Source organism: Gymnodraco acuticeps, unplaced genomic scaffold (assembly GCF_902827175.1).
Source record: "Gymnodraco acuticeps unplaced genomic scaffold, fGymAcu1.1, whole genome shotgun sequence".
Classification (NCBI taxonomy): domain Eukaryota; kingdom Metazoa; phylum Chordata; class Actinopteri; order Perciformes; family Bathydraconidae; genus Gymnodraco; species Gymnodraco acuticeps.
Genome location: NW_022992351.1, coordinates 6,570,978 through 6,593,965, shown reverse-complemented (window position 1 = coordinate 6,593,965; position 22,988 = coordinate 6,570,978). Strand labels below are relative to the sequence as shown.

At 40.6% G+C, this 22,988-nt stretch overlaps 1 protein-coding gene across 3 annotated transcripts; it reads right to left on the bottom strand.

Annotated features, from left to right (window-relative positions):
- Nucleotides 1-719: 719 nt before the first annotated feature.
- Nucleotides 720-22,448, bottom strand: tp73 (tumor protein p73). Of its 3 annotated transcripts, XM_034209554.1 has the most exons (13): nucleotides 22,279-22,448; nucleotides 21,380-21,530; nucleotides 14,258-14,506; nucleotides 6,253-6,439; nucleotides 5,911-6,026; nucleotides 5,310-5,419; nucleotides 4,725-4,867; nucleotides 4,491-4,579; nucleotides 4,248-4,375; nucleotides 3,799-3,953; nucleotides 3,557-3,689; nucleotides 2,057-2,150; nucleotides 720-1,388 (listed from the first exon to the last, which is right to left on the bottom strand). In XM_034209554.1, the coding sequence occupies exons 1-13, from the start codon at nucleotides 22,335-22,337 to the stop codon at nucleotides 987-989; spliced, it is 2,016 nt and encodes a 671-aa protein (XP_034065445.1). In that variant the 5' UTR covers nucleotides 22,338-22,448; the 3' UTR covers nucleotides 720-986. The 3 variants fall into 3 exon arrangements, with proteins under 3 accessions (XP_034065445.1, XP_034065448.1, XP_034065447.1); XM_034209557.1 differs by lacking the exons at nucleotides 21,380-21,530; nucleotides 22,279-22,448 and adding an exon at nucleotides 20,398-20,573 and having other exon boundaries at nucleotides 987-1,388; XM_034209556.1 differs by lacking the exons at nucleotides 21,380-21,530; nucleotides 22,279-22,448 and adding an exon at nucleotides 15,416-15,519 and having other exon boundaries at nucleotides 987-1,388.
- Between the last annotated feature and the right edge of the window lie 540 nt (nucleotides 22,449-22,988).

Sequence of the window (22,988 nt, the reverse complement as noted above, 5' to 3'; positions counted from 1 at the left end):
CATGTCTGCATGCACTTATAAGAGTCCCAAAAAGTATATTCCTCACTTGTGACATCCTTTTGTGTTCACTCTTCTGGGTTGAACAATTGTTCAAGCACTAAAAAAGACAAGTGCATTAGCACACTCAAATGTCCAACAATCAAAGTCAAACTTGTTTCTCTGCAATATCACTGACTGAAACAGGGTTGGGAACCGAAACTCGGTTCCAGGTGAGAACCGATAAGAAAATGCCGGGTATCCATACAAAATACACAATTTCGGTTCTGCTTAACGGTTCCTAAACACGGTAGACCCTGTATTCCACTGCGCCGAGGTGACCCGGTGGAATACAGGGTAAGGGCGGACTGGCCATCTGTGTGTTCTGGAGAATCACAGAACGGCCGGTCGTCAGCAAGCCGTTGACCGCAGGCTCGGTACGCTTACGGCCGGCACCGACATTAATTTTTTTTAACGGCATCATGTATGTTGCGCTGACAGGCGACAGAGGTCCACAGTTGCCCCGTAGACAGTTCACGAGCTCAGTCACTTCATAACAAAGATGGATCGCGGTAAACGCTCTAAAGTGATGCTCCACTACACTAAAAAAGAAAAAGACAAGGCACAGTGTAATGCCTGTTAATAGCTTGCCACAGGCATAGCTCAGTTAAAATAAAGACAGCTATTGTGCAATACATTTGTATTGCATGTATATTTTTTATTTGTAAAAATGTCAGTTAAAGCTTAAAAGAATAAAGATATGTTTGTTATCTAAACGTTTGACCTCTTTCTTTTACAATTTTTGAATCGAAACGGGGAATTGATAAGAACCGGAATCGTTAAGCAGAACCGGCATCGATACATTTCAAACGATACCCGGCCATCCCTACTGAAACATGACATCAACACCTAAAACAACATTCAGAGACCCAATCCACATGTGTTTAATTTGTAAATAGGATGATGCTGACAAAAGTATTGGAGAAACGGTCCAAAGACTTTGTTCAGGCTCAATGAACATCACTATCCATGAACTCCTCCTTGATGGAGTGCTTGCTACGTGACAGCTTGCAGTCGGGCATATCAAAACCAAAGTCAGCCCACTCATCAGCACCCGTTGCCATCCCTGACGACCCAACAACACCTGCCCGGTTGGGGATGGTGATGGTGTGGCGGACACGAAAGTGCACAGCCTCCATGACGCGCTGACGTTGGAGTTCCCCACTGGCAGACCCAATGGCGGCCATGGCAGAGGCAGTCATGTTGCTGCTGGAGCGAAGGAGCTGCTGGCCATGATAGTCATGGTGATGAGTGGAGGCAGGCAGTTGGAGGGGAGCAACTTGTTTCATGTCCTGCAGACCTCGCCAGATTGCAAGGCGGAATTGCTCCGGTATTTTCAGTGCAGCTAAATCCTGTTGATGGCAACAAATTAGACATTGGAGTGTGAGAATGTAGGAGAAAACTCTGAACAAAGAAGGAAAATAGGAGTTCATGTGCATCGTCTGTTTCCTTGAAAATGGGAGGCTGCTTATAACAATACTCTACATCACCACTAGGGGTCCTAAATACTCCGCCGGGTACCTTTGGTAAGACTGGGCAAAAATACTTCAATGCTTTGCAAAAGCTTTCTATGAGAGCCTTGCTCTCTTCATACAACGGTGTTTTGCACTTTTTCTTTCTAAGTAGGGCTGTCACATTATCAGATTGTTGATACTGTAGGCCAAATCATTAACAATAAAGATAGATCGCAATATCTACCAACATTTTGAACATTTAAAAAATAGAAATGCTATCAATCAAAAACGTAACTTCACTTAAATTAACTAGGTTTTTATTGGCATTTTTACTCTTTTCTGGCAAATGAATTGGGGGAGGAGACAACAGGAAACGCAACAAATTATTTAAGAAGCACTGGATTATTCACTTTACTATCATGTGTTTATTATAAACATGATTTAATATTTAATATTTGAATATCACAATCATCATTGCTACAGGTATCTAGTTTCACCCTTATTCTGAAGAGCAATTTGTCATTGTTATAATTCACTGTGAGATTGTGCAGGAACGAAGAGGTTACCTCCATGGTGAGAGTCTGGAGGTGGTAGATAGACTGGAGGCCTTGGGAGGTGAAGTACTCAATGAAGTTCTGACAGCCCAGACTGGTTAGAAAACTGTAAGAGGAGAAAAGCAGGGCTGCTTAGACTGCCATTGGACCACAGCTACAAAAGTATGACTTTAAAATCAAAATCAACTTGCTTAACACTGATGAAAGGTGTATTTATACTTAAGAATACATAATATCCTTACTAAAATGTTAGGGTCAGTATTTATTTTAGACACAATTGTAGAGAAAAGTAACTTATTATATTTCTTTATTATCTAATTAAGTTTTTAACTGAGTGTAAGATAAAGGTCATAGATTGAGCCTCAAGTGTACAGAAAGTTTACATCTTGACAGATGCAGTGGAAGTAAAACAAAAACACATGCATTTATATTAATGATTCATAAGGCCATTCTTGCTTTGATGAAGAACCTTTATTATAAATACATGAAATGTTAACGTTTTGGCAACATACAGTGTAATTGAAAAAGAAGCTAACTGTACAATTTAACTGTACAAAATACACAACAATCTAGAAACCCAAAAAGTGGAAAAAGAAAAAATGTAAAAATTGCAAAAGCAAAGTCTAAGTATTGAAACAACTGCATTGACAAGTTATCTTAGAAATATATGGAAAAAAACTGTTTTCAATTCAACAGAACAACAATGAACATCTCTTTTAAAGAAAATGTGCTGTAGTGCATTGCATAGGACACTATACATAATGACAGTGAGAACGACTTAAGATTGTGTATAACATCTATATAAGTGTATGATACCCATTTGGGGTTTTTGGGTGACATATCAAACCCTCTGGCAGCCATAGTGGAGGTCTACAACTCTTGAGCTGCTTAGCTGTATGAGCAGCATAAACAGACATGAATAATGTGCTGTTTTTAGATAGGAGCTCATCACATTTCTAACTAGCTTGGACAAGAATATCAACTGTTTTGCAAATTACTTTTCAGCAGCTAACAAAGATACTTTTGGTCATAATTGTTCTTCTGCAGACCCAGAACCGTTTAGTGGTCAAACTGTGGTAACAAACATACCATTACACACTTCACTTTTACTTAACACATTACTGAATGAATCTTCGACCATAACATTTAAATAACATCCCCCATTTTGTATGTATGTAAAGACATTATTTCCATGCAGCCATTTCTTAAGTGGACCTTCATTATGGCACCAGCCATGGATGCGAGTGAGGAGATTTCTGATGTATTTGCAAGCTTTTACAAAGCAGCCATAATCCAATTGTACTTGTTTACTAGATAACACAGCTCCATCTAAACACATTGGGAACTTTTACAAAAAACAGTTTGACCAAATGTGCGTAAACAATGCCAAACAAACGATCTGTTTTGGCATCAACTTGGCACCCATTAATGTTTAACCCAACAAGTGCATCTAATTGTCAGCAGGCCCTTTACAGGAGGATAAATAAATAGTGTCATTGGAGGGTGAGGTACCTGACGAGGCTGGGGTCAGGGTTATATGGAGGGGGTGGGCTGCAGTGGGAGGCAGACACTATAGTCTGACTGTTGTGGCCACCATTCATATCACCATTCCCCTGCATGTGGTGGCTGTTGAGCATGTTAGAACCTGTGAAAAAGAGGGGTGATCAATGAAATAATAGGCAGCAGAATTGGTTTTAAACATGCAATGAGTTTAAATGAATGTGATTTGATTCAGACATGCAGTAAACACCTACCCATATGAGCTATGGAGATGGGGGCAGAGGGGTGTTGCTGGTGCTGCTGCCCCACCAGCTGGTTAACTGAGGACTGTTTGTTGAGGCCTCCGTGGGTATGAAGCTTGTTCATGTTGGACACTGGAGAGTAGGAGGAGGGGGATGCTATATGGCTCCTTGAGAAAGGATGAAAATGGGGTTAAGGTTAGAGAAATGTGTATATTGTTTGTTACTAAAAAACGTAAAGAAATAAGGAAGTCAAAAAGTATTTAAAACTTTTACCTCTTCCTTTTTCTACTCATAGACGTCAGCAAAAGCAGTGGTTATCAAGTAAACTGTGTGTGTTCTTTATGTACCTTTTTGTGTGTGTTTGGGAAAATCTAATTTTTACGGTCACACTTTTAACATACAGTCTGTGTTCCAGCTGCTGTCTGTGTGCCTGTGCATACGTTAGTGTTGGAGTGACTCACGGTCTCTGCAGAAGCTGCTGCTGTGTTTGTTGTCTGTAGGAGTCCACCAGCGGTTGTGGCACAAGCTCCACCAGCTCCAAACTGTCTTTAATCTTCATCAGCAACTCAAAGTTCTCCCGACCACGGACCTACACACAACACATAATGATAATGACTTGCGAGCACATCCTTTTACATTTGCTCTCAGTGTTTGATACCATTTGATTGTCTTGTAGTCGTTGCATCAGTGTGATAGACTCTTACAGGAATATAGTAAATTTCTTCTTCTCCATGGCGCCTCTTCCTCATGTTAATATTTGGACTGGGAATATTTGGTGGACTCTGTTTGAAGTCTGTAAACGACAGAAACAGAATTATGCTCAGGTTACATATAACAATTCAAAATCACAATCTCTTTTAGGATAAATACATCCTGGATGTTTTTGGTCAGTGTTTATTGTTAGATGTATGGCAACAGCCAAACAGAATTCAACTTACTGCGCTTGTTGGGACAGCCATTTTTGGCCACACTGTCATTCAGGGCCTGTTGTTCCCTGAAGTGATCCTCGTCTGCTTTGCGGTCTCGGCCGGGACATGCACATATCCGTCCTTCAAACGACCTTCTGCCCAACACTTGACCACTGCAGAGTGAATTGAGGTTAAAAATATACTTAGAAAATGTAGGTTATTTAACATTCCATATCTTTAGTTTAGTTTTATTTTGGTGGATCAAAACACTGCAAAGCCTCACAATTGTATGTATATGCAAAAAGGTTCATCATCATGGTAAATGGAACTGAATATGACATACTAGAAGTGCATACAGTCAGATGTGTTGTATACATGTTACACATCTGATTGTATGCACTTCTGCAACTTCTGTAGTATGTCAGGCACTTTGGGATGTGTCCATTATCAGTAGCCAGTATACTGTTGTAGAGAAAATGGCAAATTCAAAATGTCCATTTAAAATCAAAGTACCAGTGCCTGAAATAATCATAATACAGCACATTACAAAGGGCAGGGCATTTCAGTTTGATTAAAAAAAAGAACCTTGTTTGCAATTGTGACTTGTGGACTTACTCCCTGGACTCCAAAGTGATGATGATGAGGATGGGTCTCCTGTTCATGCCGCCCACACAGCTGCTGTTGCACATGAAGTTGTAGAGGATGGTTGTGAACTCAGTCCCCACCTGAAACACAACACAGTGGATCCCACCAATAAATGAATGCTACATTGTGTTGGTTTAGTTACAGTAAATATGGCCATCCACCACCAGAGAGCAATGTTGTAGAGCGCTTTGATCTGAGGGAGACAATGATGCTTTCAATCATCTCCTCAGGTGCAACAACACACATGATGAATTCTTACTCTTGCACTTGTTTGGACTTGTCAGGCATCTTTATTTATAGATGTGTTTCCTATTGAGTTCCTCACAGAAATTGACGGGATCTTTGACATGAGGTCGACTGATCCATTGTGACTTTTGGATAACATCATTCCGGCTCATTGTAAAAACTATGAGACATCTTCAAGATATTAAGATGTAAACCTTAGCAGAATCTATATCTCAAAATCCCTTCTCATATATATGTTTTATGTTTACTGTAGTAGACCATCAGTTCTGTACCTAATGCAATTCATTGTGGGTCTCTGATACACAGCAGATGATGGAGCACCAACCTGTGGAGATTCATACGGCAAGAAGACACTCTGCCTGCCAGTGACAGGATCATCCACATACTGAGAGAGGTTATTCCCCTCCACTCGGATAAGGTGACTGGCCGGGGCAGCTTGACCTGGCGAGACAAGGATGGAATAAGAGGTGAGGAGTTGGTCAATCTTAGTCCAAGCATCACACATAAAAGACAGATTGCACAACATGCAATGGTTGATGAATTATGTATACTACATGATTTCACAGTTATTTACTTCCTAACACATCATTTTTCACCCAACAACTAAATAATTGGGCATACTATTGGGGTCTGTTAAGGATCAAAAGACTAGATTTGTCGGTCATACCATCATTGAAGTCTCGTCCTAGTTCGTGGTTGGGGCAGCGTTTGACAACTTCTGTGACGTGCTCTGCCTTCTTGTAGACGGGCATGGCTCTGAGGATGCTGCCATGAGGAGGAGAGGCGGCCAGCTTGATTTGGATCGGACAGGTCTTGGCGATCTGACAGTAGAGCTTCTTCAGCAGGGGAGAGTACTGGGGGGAGAACACACAGGACCAGAGAGGCTCGAGTCAGTGGTCTGGTTTGATACATGGTGTTTAATGATACATGAAAGAGCTGAGACATTGGGTATTCCGAGATAATATACAGTCAGTCAGTTGCATGGGATGTGTACTAATACTTTGTCCAACTAAATTATTATATCAGTTATGCGAATACGTTGTTTATCCTATCTGCAGGAAGTTGTTCTTTCTCCTTGAGTTATCAAAATAATTCCTGAGCAACCCGCTGCAAATTAAAGACAGAGAAGAGAGTTGTCTTTTCACATTTTCATAAAAAGTCAAGAAGCAAACGAGATAAAAAAAGGTGGCAGGGTTAATCTCTGCTACCAGTGACATCATAGCAAGAATATTGTCTCAGGAGGGGAAATATGTTGAAATAACATGTGATTAAGTTCAATCAACACGGATAAAATAATTGTTTTGTTATTTTAAATAACTAGGTGGACAAATAAAGAGCTGGGTAATAATGTGAGAATAACAGCTGCCTTCGACCACAGGATCCTGTTAATCATCACATACAATTATAACTGAAGAACCAATTGTGTCATCTCAGGAAATAGAGAGCAGGAAAGGAAAAGGATTGGGAAAATACATAAGGACGGTAAATGTGTGGTAAATTATCGTCTGCGTAGTAGGGCTGAACGATTAATCGATTTTAAATTGAAATCGCGATTTGTAATGATGCGATTATCAAATCGCAAAGCCTGCGATTTTATTTCAATTTTTTTTTTATTGTGTGTCAGACATCCACACCAATCAGAAGTGCTGTGCTCCACATGTACCAGCCATTGTTAATCAATCAGAAGTAGCCCATGATAGAAGGTGATAGACAGATTGATCCAATCACCTGCCAAGTGCTTTTGAAAGTGCCTGCCCTTTCCAAATGGCTTCCAATGGAGCTTTAGATGCTTTGGTGAAACCAACCATCTGAGTCAGGTTAGTAATGCTCCATCACATGTTTCTATGACAGGGTGAATCTTAAACTGAAGCTTGACTTTAAAGCAACCCAACGGAAGTTTCATGTAAGTTTAGTTATTTCACTCGTAGCTCGGTCTGCGAGGGTGCTAGAGACGGGAGCACGTTGATACGACCTTCCTAGCCGGAGTTATGGCCGCATTTTACAATAAACTTCCGTTGGGTCGCTTAAAAACAAATATCGCAATTCGAATCGCAATCGCAATATTTGTCAGAAAAATCGCAATTAGATTTGTTCCCAAAATCGTGCAGCCCTACTGCGTAGTATAGGTAATTATATGGCTTTAAAATTAATAAATGATTATTATCAGACTGGGTTTTTTGGCAGCAATGTGAGATGCTACAACTGGTGGAGGGAAATATGTTGAGCGGGGATAAAGACAAGTCTTTAGCCATTCCTCAGTTAACAAGCATTTTCGCATGCATACGCACATGTGTGTATGTAAATGCCATATGCATCCAAAGACACCGGGAGAAGTGATGGAGAAGCCTAAACATGCCCCAACACAATCAGGACATCTCAGAAATATTCCCTGTGGAAATCAAACAGAGCTTTCAGAAAAATATAAGAAGACTGTTATCCTGTTATGAGCATGAATACATTATACAATAGTGCATGTGGCTAATGCAGTATTGTAGAGTACAGAGAGTGACACAATCGCACTAATGAACGGTCAAACCCAACCTTTTTCATAGACCCATTCATAGCATTCCTTGAATCCCATTTATAGCATATGTTCCCCAAACTTTGTCTGAAATATATAATCAAATCATCTTTATTTGTTGAATAGTCCATGGAGTTTTTTAGATGAGTATGTTTTGAGCCTTTGACTTAAACCCTGGTTTCCATTAACCAAATCTCTTAGCCAAGTATTAACCATTAATTCTCAGTGATTTTAGAAAGTCTTGGAAGCATATATCAACCATCCATGTTGGTAGTGTCCAAGTAGCTGCTCTACCACTCCGGAGGTCCACTACAATTCTCTCCTCAATTGTCTTTTCAAAAAATACATTTCTTTTTTCTTTCCTTTGATTTCCAGAATCTCTCCCCACTCATCCATCATTTTGGATATAAGTTACAATTTACTTTCTTTGGACTTTGTTACTTCTGTACCCTACTGCTATTAAGAGTTTCCAGGATTTAAGGTTCTTTATATTGCATGAAAAACTATTCAATACAAAAATGAAAATTTAATAACTTCTTGAAGTTCCCACTTCATCATCCAGACTCTGATTTGATTCTCCCAGACGGCTGGGAAAAGAGTCATTCCTACACCAACAACTGCATGGATTGGTTTGGATTCCTTGTTGTGATACCATTACTAAGCACACACACACACACACACACACACACACACACACACACACACACACACACACACACACACACACACACACACACACACACACACACACACACCCACCCACCCACCCACCCACCCACCCACCCACACACACACACACACACACACACACACACACACACACACACACACACACACACACACACACACACACACACACACACACACACACACACACACACACACACACACACACACACACACACACACACACACACACACACACACACACACACACACACACACACCTTTAGCCCAACCCTGAGGGGGCAATGGAAATACCTGTGAACAACATTGCCTTTTCCCACCTAGCTTTTCCCGACAAGTCTCGACAGAACGTCCATACCATGAATAAATAATTTCTCAGAGATTCTCTTACTAGTAATTTACAAAGACAAAAACTTCAAATGTGAAGGAAAAGACGGTATTCTCTGTCACTTAAAAATACTCTAACCGTTGCTATGACTAAAAAGGTTTCCACCTTACATACTGTTCTGAAATGTGGTCAATAGGGATTTGAAATTCCACCTACACCCTAAAATCCTGTTGGATTGAAAAACAGCTTAAAAAAAATTAAAACCTTTTAGTTTTTTTTCTAAGCTGTGGGATCAATGGAGGCCAGTATTAGTATTGTTTTTGAACATCACAAAGAGCATGAAAGAAATACTCTAAACTACCTTTTTGTTCTGGGGGTTCAGATGTCTCAACTCGTCCACAACACAGACAAGTGTGCACATGCACCGACAAGGCATAGGCATGCACACACACATCTTCGAGTTCAGCTCCATGGGTCATTGTCAGAAGTGAACTTCAGCAAAAATGTAATTACAGTATCTGATGTGTATGCTGTGGTTGAGACAAGAAATGCTGAGTGATTAATAACCTGGGCTTCCTTTCAGGTCATATAGAAAGTGAATGAATGGAGAGAAATGAGAAAAAGATCAAAGGAAAACAAACAAGCTTAAAGGCTTAAGAGATTATTTGCTTTGTCAATGATCTGGAAAATATCTTCACGGTTAGTGACAAGAGGACATTTACAAAAGGAAGAGGGAAAAGATTGAATAATATGAAATGTGAAAGTTAAAAAACTGCTTAGAAAATCCTTAACATTTCCTGAATCTACACCATAAACCTTGGCTCATTGTCTAACGTTCCACCCATTTTAATTGAAATCTGTTGAGCTATAAAATACATCAGCAGCCCATCTATAAATCCGATTTCATCAAATGACCGGAACACATCCTGCAATTCACTTGAAAATGTTATATGATGATGACTTTTAAGAGAATTATCTTGTAACTTACTATAAAGTTTCAATTTCCATGAAATCCTATTGATCTATTCATTAATTTAGCCATCCAGCCCTGGCCCGCATTTTCGCGGTGGACCAGTGGAGGCAGGTCCTGACAGGCTCCTACAAACAGAGTGATAATTGCCAGACCGTCATCCATATTTACAAGCAACGGCTTGCCCGCCGCAAATTCGCTTAACTGTCCAAATATGAAATGCGTTGGCACATACAGCCACAGAGAGCTGACTTTGAGCAAGACGTGAACATCCACACAGCCTAAGCTCGATTTCTATACAGTCTGTAATTATACATACAGAGGCTGATTCTTTGAAAACAGGCAGCTCTTATCTCATCTGGTACCCTGTAGTTCTAACCATTATGTGATTGATGAGTCATTTAAAACCTTTGGGCAAACAATATTTAGTAATTAAAATGTCCACAGTAAAGTCTTCATGATGCCGGCTATTAGACACACTAAAGGATGAATTTAAAGCACTGGCACACAGTCTTCTTGACATGATGGCATACAAATAGTGTTACACAGTAGTCCAGAACATTTCCTGACCATTCATCAAAGATATCAATAACGCTGTTTTCTTCATGCCCTTTATCTACTTTTATAACTATTACAAATAACTTGCATTTGCTGTACACATGGATCCGACTCACAAACTTAATGTATTTACTTGTGTGTTGATAAAATACATTTGAGCAAAGAAATGTGCGTGGAAATGTTCCAAGTGAGTTTTCTCAGATCTGATGCACTGCAGGTTGGCCAATTCAGTTGTGGCCACAGATGATTGGGAAAGGAAGGGAAGGATGCATTATGCAAGACGTGTTGAGACTTGCATCCTAACGGAGAGAGGCTAATAGCTGGGAAGAGCAGCTTCTGACAAGCCGCCTTGCAGTGCATGCTCGAGCCCGCACCCAGCGCATCACACTCCCTCCCACTCCTGACACATACTGTACACACACGCACACATAAACTGATGTCTGAGTGCACGGAAAGAGGTCTTATTATTTGACAAGGCCGAGGTGTTAGATCTCATTTCCAGCAACGATGAGGCTGGCGTCCAAGCCAAGGAATCATCTTCAAGAGGCAAGACAGCAGCAGAATCTCAGAGCTATTGTCAGTAAGGCACAGTGTCTTGCTGAGACAGGAGGGGGACTGGAGGATTACCAGACTAGCTTAACATGGGCTTGGATGGCTTAATGCATGTGGAAACATCATAATAATAGAAAAAAGGAATTGTATCTTCTATTCCGATCTCTTCTCTTTACTTCTCTTCCCTTCCTTTTACTCTCCATGGAGGACTGGCCAGTTGTATGCAGCCACAAACCCCAACGTCAATCAATCAGTTGACAACTTGAGAAAATGGGATTAAATGAGAAATGCTTGAGGCAATAGACATTTCTCGTAATCTCCCAAAGCACTGTATGCCACCCGCTCTTAGTGGGAGGCAGAGGGGTGGGAACAAGGGGCGGCTAGGTGACTGATTATAGTCAATATGCCCCTATGGCATTCGGCATTCCCCATTGCCGGAGGCCACAACAAGAAATCAGCAAGAAGAGACTGTTAACTCCTTCATTCAAACAAGGTTACTCAGTTTGGTCCACATAGCCATCCTTTTGTTTCAAGCATGTTCAAACCTGGGTCTTGCAATGCATTTTGCATAAATAGACACACCCAGATTTAAATGCACATAAGACACAAATAATCATGCACCCCTGTTTCTTTTTTGGAAAATCCCCTCCCATAAGTGCACAAGTATTCATTCCGAGAGGCTAGTGCGTAATCTCCTTTCTTTTCAACTCACACTTTTAATATTACCCGCCAACATAATGTCAAACCTGGCCTAGTCTTGGCTTTCTTGGTTTGTTCTGTTTAATATTGATGCTGTATGATGTCCTTTTGTTGTTCTATTTATGTTTTTATGTTTCATGTGGAACTACTTGAGCGGGTCTCCCTTGAAAAAGAGATCAATGATCTCAATGGGATTTATCTGTCTAAATAAAGGTTTGAAATTAAATGAAATGAAATATTACCAAACTACTGAATGCCTGTATTAGTGTATTGAGATCTGGAAGGCTTCTTGTTAGGCGATTAATAGTGTCATATCACACATGATCATACTGCATCAGTTTTACACATTAAAAAGGTTTTTGTTCTGAAGCTTTTGCATAATAACACTTAAATACATCTTCTGATTCCTCATGAATCTCATAATAAATACATGCAGGCTATAAACTAAGCTTTACAGTAAACTCCATAAAAGCTATGAGCAATCCCCCGGTCTCTTTCTTGTTCTAATCCTTCCGTTTTAATGGCAGCAGAGGAATCTGAATAATCACTGGTTTCCTCACAATCCTTTTCCTCCTGCGTCATCATCTGATGAAAACATTGTCCTATGTCTATGGTTGCTTGGTGCAAAAAAACTGTCTAGATATGTTAGTGCAGGTGGTTGCAAAGGGTCTTCTTGGTGTGTAAAAATACCCTTGCAAACAAATGTCCTTAAGAGGAGCTTATTTTGTTGCAAAAAGGTTTAGATTGGATTGCTGAGTGGCGTAAAATAATCTGTTGGCAGGCACCCTTGGGAATTGTCATGCTTTCCTCACTTAAGTTAGTAGGGCTATTCTAAACTGAAATCCAGTGGGATGGCAGATACACATAATTTGAGGGGGCAGAACAGTAATTCATTAAGTTTAACCAAGGTTGAAACTTTATTTCAGGATTTCATTGCAGTTATTTCTCAGGTAAAACATGCTAATACTTGTTTTTTCCTCAGTTTCTGCCGTTGTAGTGAGGCCGTGAGAAACACCTGAATCAGAGAATGAAAGCGAGGGAAAGGGGATGATAGACATATTTTAGGAGAGGGTATGGACGAAACTTAAGGCACCAGAGGTGACAGCCATGAGTGTGTGTTAAGACCAGAGGAAGAAAGAGACAGACAAAGAAAAGCAGCAGGTCAAAGACCACCGCACTAATGTCCAGAGGGGGATCTTCTTACATCGCTGAGTAAAAGAGCCAAGCACGCATGGTTACTTCCAGCAAACAGAGCTGTGGAGGAGCCCCTCATTTGAACACACACACACACACACACACACACACACACACACACACACACACACACACACACACACACACACACACACACACACACACACACACACACACACACACACACACACACACACACACACACACACACACACACACACACACACACACACACACACACACACACACACACACACACACACACACATGAAGGAAGTGCAGTTTGTCTCTTGGTTCTCTTGTGTCAGGGAGGTCAACTGTGTGACAGACGGAGGTGACACCTTTCCAGCTTGAGACTTCTCATCGGGTCATGACAAATTACACTGCTCCCATTTCACCTGTCCCTCACCACCATTTAGGTAGTTGTTCGATGACGTCTTGCCCAGGTAATTTTGTTTATTGTTTATTATGTACCCCATAACATGGCCAAATGTATCCTTTCAGTATTGTACTCCTACTGTTAAAGCTACTCGACTACTGCAACTGTGTATTAGTGGCAAGAGTAGTAGAAATTTAGATTTTTCTTACAATTTCTGTAGCTCATAAACAAAAGTAACACCATATGTCGATACACACTTACAAGCAGGGAATAACTGACATTCTGTACCAGCCTCTTGTTATACATTGCAATTACGATATATTGTGGTGACAATTTCTAGACATAAACTCATTATACATAAACTCTTCATTGAGGACTGTAGCTAAAACTATAATTAACTTTATTCTTTATGGGATAAAATGGTTCTAGAGAATAAAATGTTTATTTTTAAACTTCTAAGTCAAACTTTGTTTGCTTTTAATAGATTGATGACCAAGGATAAATCTTTCTAGCCCTCGTACCGAACTTTCCCTGCTGCATTCATCACATCAGATGTTACTACGAGAGGTGAGTGGAGGTAACGATGAATCATTGAATGATGCTCTACTTTCTCTTGCACACAACATGCCTGCACATGTGGAGGCTTGAGTGAGTGTGTGAGAAATAATGTGCATTTTCATGTGTGTGCGTCCAGTCATTACTCAGTAAGACAGAGCGAAATAAAAAATATGTACACACATACACACACACTGCATGCCAAAGCCAATAAAGTGTGTGTACTCACGGTCCATGTGGCAGACTTGGCGGTGCTAGACTGCTGGAAGGACACCTGGAAGTTGTGCAGTCCGGGGTAGTCGGTGTTGGAGGGGATGGTCGGGGCAGGGGACAGGCCCTCAAAGGTGGAGTTGGGCTGTGAGTAGGGTGAGGGAGTGGGCACGGTGGACGAGGAGGCGTTCTCGGAGCTGTAGGGGCTGGCGGACGTTGCACGGCTCCCCATGCTCTCCATGCTGCTGCTCAGCATGTTGTATTGGGACTGGGGAGAAAAAGAAGAGGGAAGAGAATGAGGGAGGCAAAGAAGGAGGGAGGGAGCAGAGAGGCAGAGGGAGGGCACAGGTAGAGGTGCCGGAGAGACAAGGGTTTGGAGACTTAAGGGGAGGTCAGATTACAAGTAGTTTTATGCTGCATGTGTGTGGGACGGGTGCATGTGTAACTGCCTAGTGTCCATGATAAACCCCGAGCACTTTGTCTGTGATGCATGCAAAACAACCGTGATTTGTAGATAAAATCATGAAATATGCAGAGACACAAACTTGTGTGTTTTTATGTGAGAGAGTGTAAGTGAGCGGCGGTTGCAGTGAGGTCTCCACAGAAGCCTCCTTGGGGCTATACGAGACAAGTTGTAAAACACAGGCGTAATCTGCCTAATTGCCAGCCATTCCCCTCTTATACTCTCCACTGTGTTTGAAAAGAGGAACGATTGGTTGCCCTAACGTGTGTGAGGTGACACACTTAACGCACACCGTGAGGCCCTTTTATTGTAGCTTAGAAGAAAACTGCTTTGTGGCTGCTGCAATTGTTATTGATTTGATGCCCTCTCTCGAAAAGAAAAGAAAAGTCAGAAGGCAAAAAAAAAACTACTAAATTACTTTAAGTCCTTATGCCCCCCCTTCTAATAATACACATCAAACAATTACTTTCTTCAAACATGAGTTCATTATCCACCAATTAACATCAGCTGATTCACCATTAAAAAGACAAACTGACCTACACTTAATGTTTAAAATCATTGAATTATACAAAGAAATCCCAATAGTTATCACTGCAGCCTGAACTGTACTAATGCATCCAATAACAGACACTGTTGACATGTATCCATCCACACTGAAATAGACACATGTTAACACACAAAATAACCCTATGATCAGAAGAAAAAAGGCTTTACCTTCTTTTTCACGTAGTACATCTTCTAGTGCTTTACTCTCAATAGTCAACTCTGCAGTCAAAAACTTCCAAACACAGCAAAGCAACAAGAGTGCGGGCTCATAGCCAAGCCAGACTGTCCAAGTGAGGCATGCATCAGTGGAACACACACACATACACACACACACACACACACACACCACACACACACACACACACACACACACACACACACACACACACACACACACACACACACACACACACACACACACACACACACACACACACACACACACACACTCACACACACACACACACACACACACACACACACACACAGAGAGAGAGAGACTCCTACAGCCAGGACAGGGAGAAAGGTGAGGAATGGTGAGGAGAGAGAGAAATGATAGACTGAGACGAGGGGGGAGAAAGAGAGAGGGAAAGACGGATGGGAACCCAAAAAATTGAACAACATTCTAATTATGACAAGCCCGGACATAGACGGCAATGCTAGGGCACATGTACACACACGCTCCAAACACCTTGTGAAGGCCTGCACTAAGTAAACACTGTCTGGTCTGACAGAGAGAGAGAGAGAGAGGGAGAGAGAGAACAAAAACATGAAATAACAGTTCAAGGGTCAGACCCCCCCCACCCAGTATTGTTTATCAATAAAGCATTAAATCAACAGTCAAGGCTGAATGTTGTTAAAAACAGAGACTCTTAAACACTTTGGAAAGCTTTCAACTCATCATTAATAATTGGATGGACAATTGGTTTCTTTAAACTGTATACGTTATATTTTTGTACTCCAGAATTTGTCACAATCTGTCTAAATTCAAACCAAGCAAAATGCTATAATTATAGGAAAAAAAGTGACTACAATAATATAGTTTTGAGATTCTGCCTGCACATTAAACTAAAAAACTCCTTGACCAGTCAATCGTTTTTTGTCGAGAAAAACAAACAAACAGGATCTTAATCAAGGAATTTAATTTATTTTGTTCGTATTTTCTTTGCACCCTGAGTAAAGGGAGCACGACAGATATCGTGGGAATGCCAGCTTGATGTTTGAAAAACATTACGATCTTTCACCTGGTTACCCTATTGCACACCTTATGTTCGTTTTTAGACTGAGGGCACCTGAACTTGTTATATTTGCCTATACCATATTCTAAGTTATAAATCCAACCTGAAGCAATATACACCATCACTTCACCTCTGTTTTCTATTTTCAACAAAGCATCAGACACTGATGACTAACACAGACAAACTGAGACAAAGTTGCACAAGGGTAGTAAGCTCATTGCCATGGTTTCCTGAATATGAAAGCACAGGTCAATGACCTAGACTTAATGCAAACTGTGTAGGTTAAATGAGGATGCACTTATGTGTGGGTGTGCACATATTGACTTTAACATAATACACAAACAGTAAAAGACAGCCGGGTTTAAAACAACTGATGCCTGTTTTGAATGGATTATTATTCATTATTTTTAGTAAAAAATACCTATACCACTTTCTCAGGTTTTCAAATGTGATAAATATTAGATTTTCTTAGTCTTATAGGAGACGTACTTTGAAGATGCATAGCATGTTTACAAATTATTGATATTTTGGAAAACAAAACAATTAATAGGCTGATGAATTCTGAAAATAAACGTGTTGTTGAAAGTCTAAATCAAATCATTTTAAATGTGTAATTTCCAGTTAGCTAGGAAAATAGGGCCACTTCATAATTTGCTGGGATAAAAATGTGTTCACCATCATGACAAATTTGGAAAATAGTATTTAGGCTGATGTGCTATGGCGTTTGTTTTCTCGTGAAAATACTGTACAAAAGAGTCATTATGTGTTCGCCCGTTAATATCTGACTGTTTATTCCCTTTGAAATCTTCTTCTGACAGGTATTGTCAAAGGGGCTTAAAGGCACAAGGTTAGCCCAGGTGTATGCGTCAACAAAAGAAAGAAAAACACTTAACCACACACACACCACTCTCTCACAGGTGTGCTTGGTCTTAATACCTAAACTCAATCTGCAACAAGTTGAAACAGAGCTAAAACCTCTGCCGCCACTTTGTGAGCTGTGTGTGTGTGTGTTCACTGTGTGTGTTCACAGTGTGTGTAAGTGTTAAAGCTTCCCATCCCAACATCATCTAGTGTCCCCTATGGGCAGCCATCCTGGTAGCTGCCATTCAAAGCTGAGCTTTAAAGGCTACAAACATTAAGAAACGTAGATAATCCAGCCACAACAACCCTCACTTGCCACTTGTCAAGATGAGTGAAACAATGAGCTGACTATAAAGACAGTATCACTACATAATGACCTCTGATTCCAGCTACTTATTAAACAGTTAACAACACTGGGACACATAGGGCCCCGTTTGGCCAAAAGGAAACATGACCAAAATCAAACTTTAGTCTGAATTGATGATATGGCATCATATTAAATCTGAAGCATGCCTTAACAACGCAAGATATGTTAAGTAGAGGTGAGGATGAGAGGTGGAAAAATGTGAATCGATGTGATAGAAGGTTGCCCCCTGTTGGGTATTTTTGGCAAAGTGCAAAAACGGGAGAAACTTAACCAGTTGCACATTCATGCCAACCTGCATACTGTTTGTAAATAAATACAAATTTTAAAAAAACATCACACAATTTTACAAGATTACAGCAGTGTTTCCCAAAGTGGGGGCCGCAGAGGCATGACAGGGGGGGGGGGGGGGGGGGGGGGGGGGGCGCGAGAGACCAGGAGGAAAAATGGTTAGAAAGAAATTATTGATTCGAAAATAATATGATACAGTACAAGTACGTCTGGGTCTTTGTGTTTCATTCAAACTCGGCTCTGTGTGTGTGTGGAACGAGCCATTTTGTGTGCGAGCGAGAGAGAGAGCACTGGTACCGGAGATCGTTGTTGTTAGCTTCTGGTGCTAGCGAACTACTCTAACGGATATAAGGAGCTTTTTCAATAACAAGGTGGAGGAGAGTCCTCTCCTGTCAGACTGAGGGACTCAGTGAACTAAAGGACTCTCTCTGTGTTTAGATAGTTCACTTTAGTCCAAGTTATCTCAGTGGGTCTCAAACGGTTTGGTCACGATTAATGTAAACAATTATTTCCAAGGCACACGTTTATATGATCATTATAGTTATAAAAAAGTAAGAGAATAAATGAAAAACAGGTATGAAATACTATATGACAGTAAAAAAAGAATAAAGTTTAAAAGGGTAATTTGTCAAATATCCATAGAGAAAAAGTAAATCTGTTTACAGTTCTGTTTGAAATGGGTGTTGAGAGATGTATCCATAGATCTCTTCATTTTGCTCTCAAAGTGCACCAGATTGATGCTTTTAACTTCAATATTTAAAAAATAAATCTTCCCGGGGGAGCATGCCACCGGACCCCCCTATGTGAGGTCCACACACCACCTATAAAAATACAACTTTACCCCTGCTTACACCTATATGCTGTGAGCTGATTATCGAGCCTTCATTGTAACAGTCGCCGGCACACTGTGTATTTGCGTGGGGAATGTTGCAGTAGAAAACTCCACTGTAGCGACCGGTTACATTGAGCACCCTCTATGAAACGTCAAGCTACCCCACAGCACCCCCAAAATAAATCTCTGGCGCCGCCACTGAGCCTGCAACCCCGTTTTGAAGAAATGTGCAGTGCAAAACAGGCTCATTGCAGCCACTAATGCTGTGATAACAAGACACACTTTTTTGCCAAATATCTGCATTTTTTTTCTTTTCATTTTTTTGCACAGATTGCAAAGTGGCAAAGTATTATAATTTATTGTTCTAGCAAAGGGATTGCACAATTGTATTATGTATTTATTTTTCTGAGCACACAGACTTATGGAGCATTGTTTAATTATCACTGTTCTAGCAAAGTGATTTTTTTATTTTTTGAAAGGAATGCTCACGTTCATATTGATGTATTTTAATAAATGTTAACTTGGCCCATTACGTAACTATTTGTGTTGGGGGGGGCCCAACTTTTTATTTTCTCCAAAGGGGGGACCTGACAGAAAAAGTTTGAGAACCACTGGATTACAGACATTCATTGCATCTAGTGCAGAGGTGTCTAAACTTTTTTCATCGGGTGCCACATACAGAAAAATATACGAAGGGCTGGGCCACTGAGGTGAGATACTGCCTCATAAGTTAAGTCATAAGTCAGCAAAATAAATCAAATGTAGGTAAATTATGTTTAATACTTGAATATGGTTTAAGAAAAACAACAGCCGACATCCCAGCTCTCCATAGGGTTTCGTTTATTTTGTTAGCAGCTCATCCCTTAAAACAGAAGCCTCAGATTGATTATCATAAGAGGAAATAGGAAGGGTTTATTTCAAGCATGTTATGGAAATAAGTTATTGGGCTTTTTTCTTATCAACTTAGATTTGATAGAAAGAAAATGCAACTTTAACTGACTGAATTTGTTTGAAAAGTGGGCTTCTTATGCATGAATACTGTGTAATATCTGTTTTCATCTATATTTAAGAAGTACAATATAAGACAAGCACAAGTTTCATCTTTTTCACTTTCAACTTTTTGAATTTGGGCCGATTCAAAATGGCCCGCGGGCCGTAGTTTGGACACCCCTGATCTAGTGGTTAGATAAAAAATGACATGAGTCACCAGCTGTCTTTCCAAATGAATCCACTTGTAATGTAATAATAATCAAAGCAGCCTGATTATACCAGAATATATATCTAATCTTGCTATATTAAAATGAAGTAGCCATGGCCATTCTTATGCATGATCAAAAATACAAGGTGACAGCGGCTTGTTGTTCAAATATCTAACAAAGTCATGAACATTTGATTCACTCTTTCAAAGGTTTTCCACACATTTGGAAACAGTGTCCCTGTAGCCTGTACCAAACTTATACACTGCACAAACCATCGTCACTAACACAGTAAATCTAAATTATGAACATTTTAAAAAAGGCCTCAATATGCGAGAACCAAAAACAATGTATTCTGGTTCACTTACCATGGCACACAGCATCTGAGGGCTCCTGAAAGATTAGTAGTTCCTATTTCTCTGCGACCCGACTATCATAGGACTTAAAGTCTGCTGTGATCAAGTGTGACTGTAAGATTAGAGCTCTCTGCTGCCAGCGGGACATGATGGAGGAAGCAGGGGACATCCTGCCTCTCTCCTCCTCCTCCACTCTTCTCCCTTGCCTGACTGGGCCTTCTTAACTTGCCTTGCATAGGTGCCCAACAACAAATCCTTACTCCACCCCCTTATTTCTGTCATGATTATTCATTAACCGGCCAGGCAGGCCCAGGCTTGTCCCTCCAAAGATTAGATTCAACCAATATAGCAGATCAATAGGGGAGGAAACACATAGTAGGCTCATGTTGGATTTTTTTTTTATGATTCCATGTTTGAAAGACAGAGACTGTAGAGTGGACAAAATATGTCCAAAAATAAACAGTGCAATTCTGCAAAAATCTTGACCATTTGTGAAATACTAACAAACTAAACAGCATGCTTTTAAATTCCTTTTGTGAAAACCTCTTAATTAATTATGAGGTTTACAACCATCTAAAACATTTGTGCATGGTTGTTAATTTGCAAAGACACACCCTACACAGCCTACAGATGGCTCTAAGGTAAAGCAGCAAGGGGCCTGGAGTTAATTAGCCTTCCTCCCACCCACACCCCCACAGTCCCTACAGGCTGCTCTGCAGGGGGATAAAGAGAGGGAAAAGGCTGCAGAGAAGAGGGAAACTATTAGGGAGGGAATTTCCTCAACACTGGAGGGAAAAAGAGAAAGCAACAGACAGAATGGGAAGGAACATCTCTTTGGAAGTGTGTGCATGCGTGTGCTTACAAAATAATCATTATCTGACACAGAAGATGTTAACATAATGCATGGAATAGAAAAGAGCTGCTGCTTTTTAAAAGCAAGGGATTGACCATAGAAATGACCACAAACAAAACATCAACGGAAACTCGTTCTTACCATCACGTTGTCATTCATGTCCCTCATTTGGTAGATGTCCATGGAGACCTCAGCAGCGCTGCAGTGGCTCCCCGGAGTGCTGGTAGAAGGCAGTGGACGCTCTCCTGACTGGCTGCCTGGGGGGAGCTCAAAGTAGGTGCTGTCTGGCTCCCTGTGAACACACAACCCATGGATGAAAGTTGGTCAAGAGGACGACTTTTCATAAAATGAACAAAGCACAAACGCGTAACATGACAAACCTGATCAGCAAAGTAACAGACCTTTGTAAAACATTGTTGTAGAATAAAAACTTACCAACAAGGTTAGATAAAGTTAATTCTTGATATTAATATATATATATATATATATATATATAGGGACTTTTTTTTATGCAATCTGGTATTTTCCAAGTGCTTTCAACGGGAGAAAAAGAAAAAAAAAAGCCTTAAAATAAAAGCAGACTTTAATCCAATATAAAAAATGCTATTGTGGGATTTGAACCATTTAGAGACTGGTGTTTTAAAATTGTTGTTTTCGTATAAAGCACTTGGAAAACTCCCAGAAGGTTCAGTAAATCGTAAAAATTCCGAAATGCTTTCGAAGTTCTTTGCTTTTCCTCAAGTGAAGAGAAAAGCACACAAAACAAAAGATGGAAGTCCAGCATTTGCCCTTGACTGTGATTTTGTTACGTCTTCACATCAAAACCTCTAAGGCATTTTAAGCCCAAGATGTCACTTTCCCCACACTGCTGCTATTAAAACAAAGCACAATTTTGGTTTGTAGCAGCTGATGAGAAAATGACATGTGTTTTCTCATCATGGCCTGATCAATATCCCTTTTTAAATAAAAACAATAAAGGTGGAAAATATGTTTATGAAGAGAAAATAAAACAATCTTCATGAGGTGTTGTTGACACTCACAGGGAGCCCCACAGGTGCTCGAAGGTGCCTCCTTCTTCAGCAACAGTGGACTGGGACATCTTATAGAATGGGTAGTCTGGTGAGGGACAGATCACTCTGCAGAGCACACACACAGGAAAGCACACACATCAAATTTAAATGAAATATAATAAAACAGTAAAATCGAGTTCCGGTTATAATGGTGGAAAACAAAATACTGGACATTATTCACTTTAAGATTGTTCAAAAAGGACCGACACACACACACACACACACACACACACACACACACACACACACACACACACACACACACACATCCAGGTGTGATCACACCAATGTGGTCCCAGTGAGGTGGCAGGGTGTCAGGGGGCTTGGGCGTGCCCAGACCTGCCTGCCTCATCACCGCCTCACTTCGGAAAAGTCTGAGCATCACCTCCTCCGCCTCTGTCTCAAAATAACACAGACGGCACTGAAACCTAAAAGTGTGTTCCGACTGTGTGGAGCAATAGGCTATTGAGGAACATATCATGTGGTTTTCTGAACTACAATACACACTTACAATTACACAGGTAATCGACACTCTAACTTTACAACACACGTTGCCTTGAGGTGACACACTAGACATAATCCTGGAGGTGTTATGATCATCACTGTTACGAATCGCGGAAAAAGGTAGGACCCAAAAGCAGACTACAAAAAAGGTAAAAAAGGTCTATAAACAAAAAGCG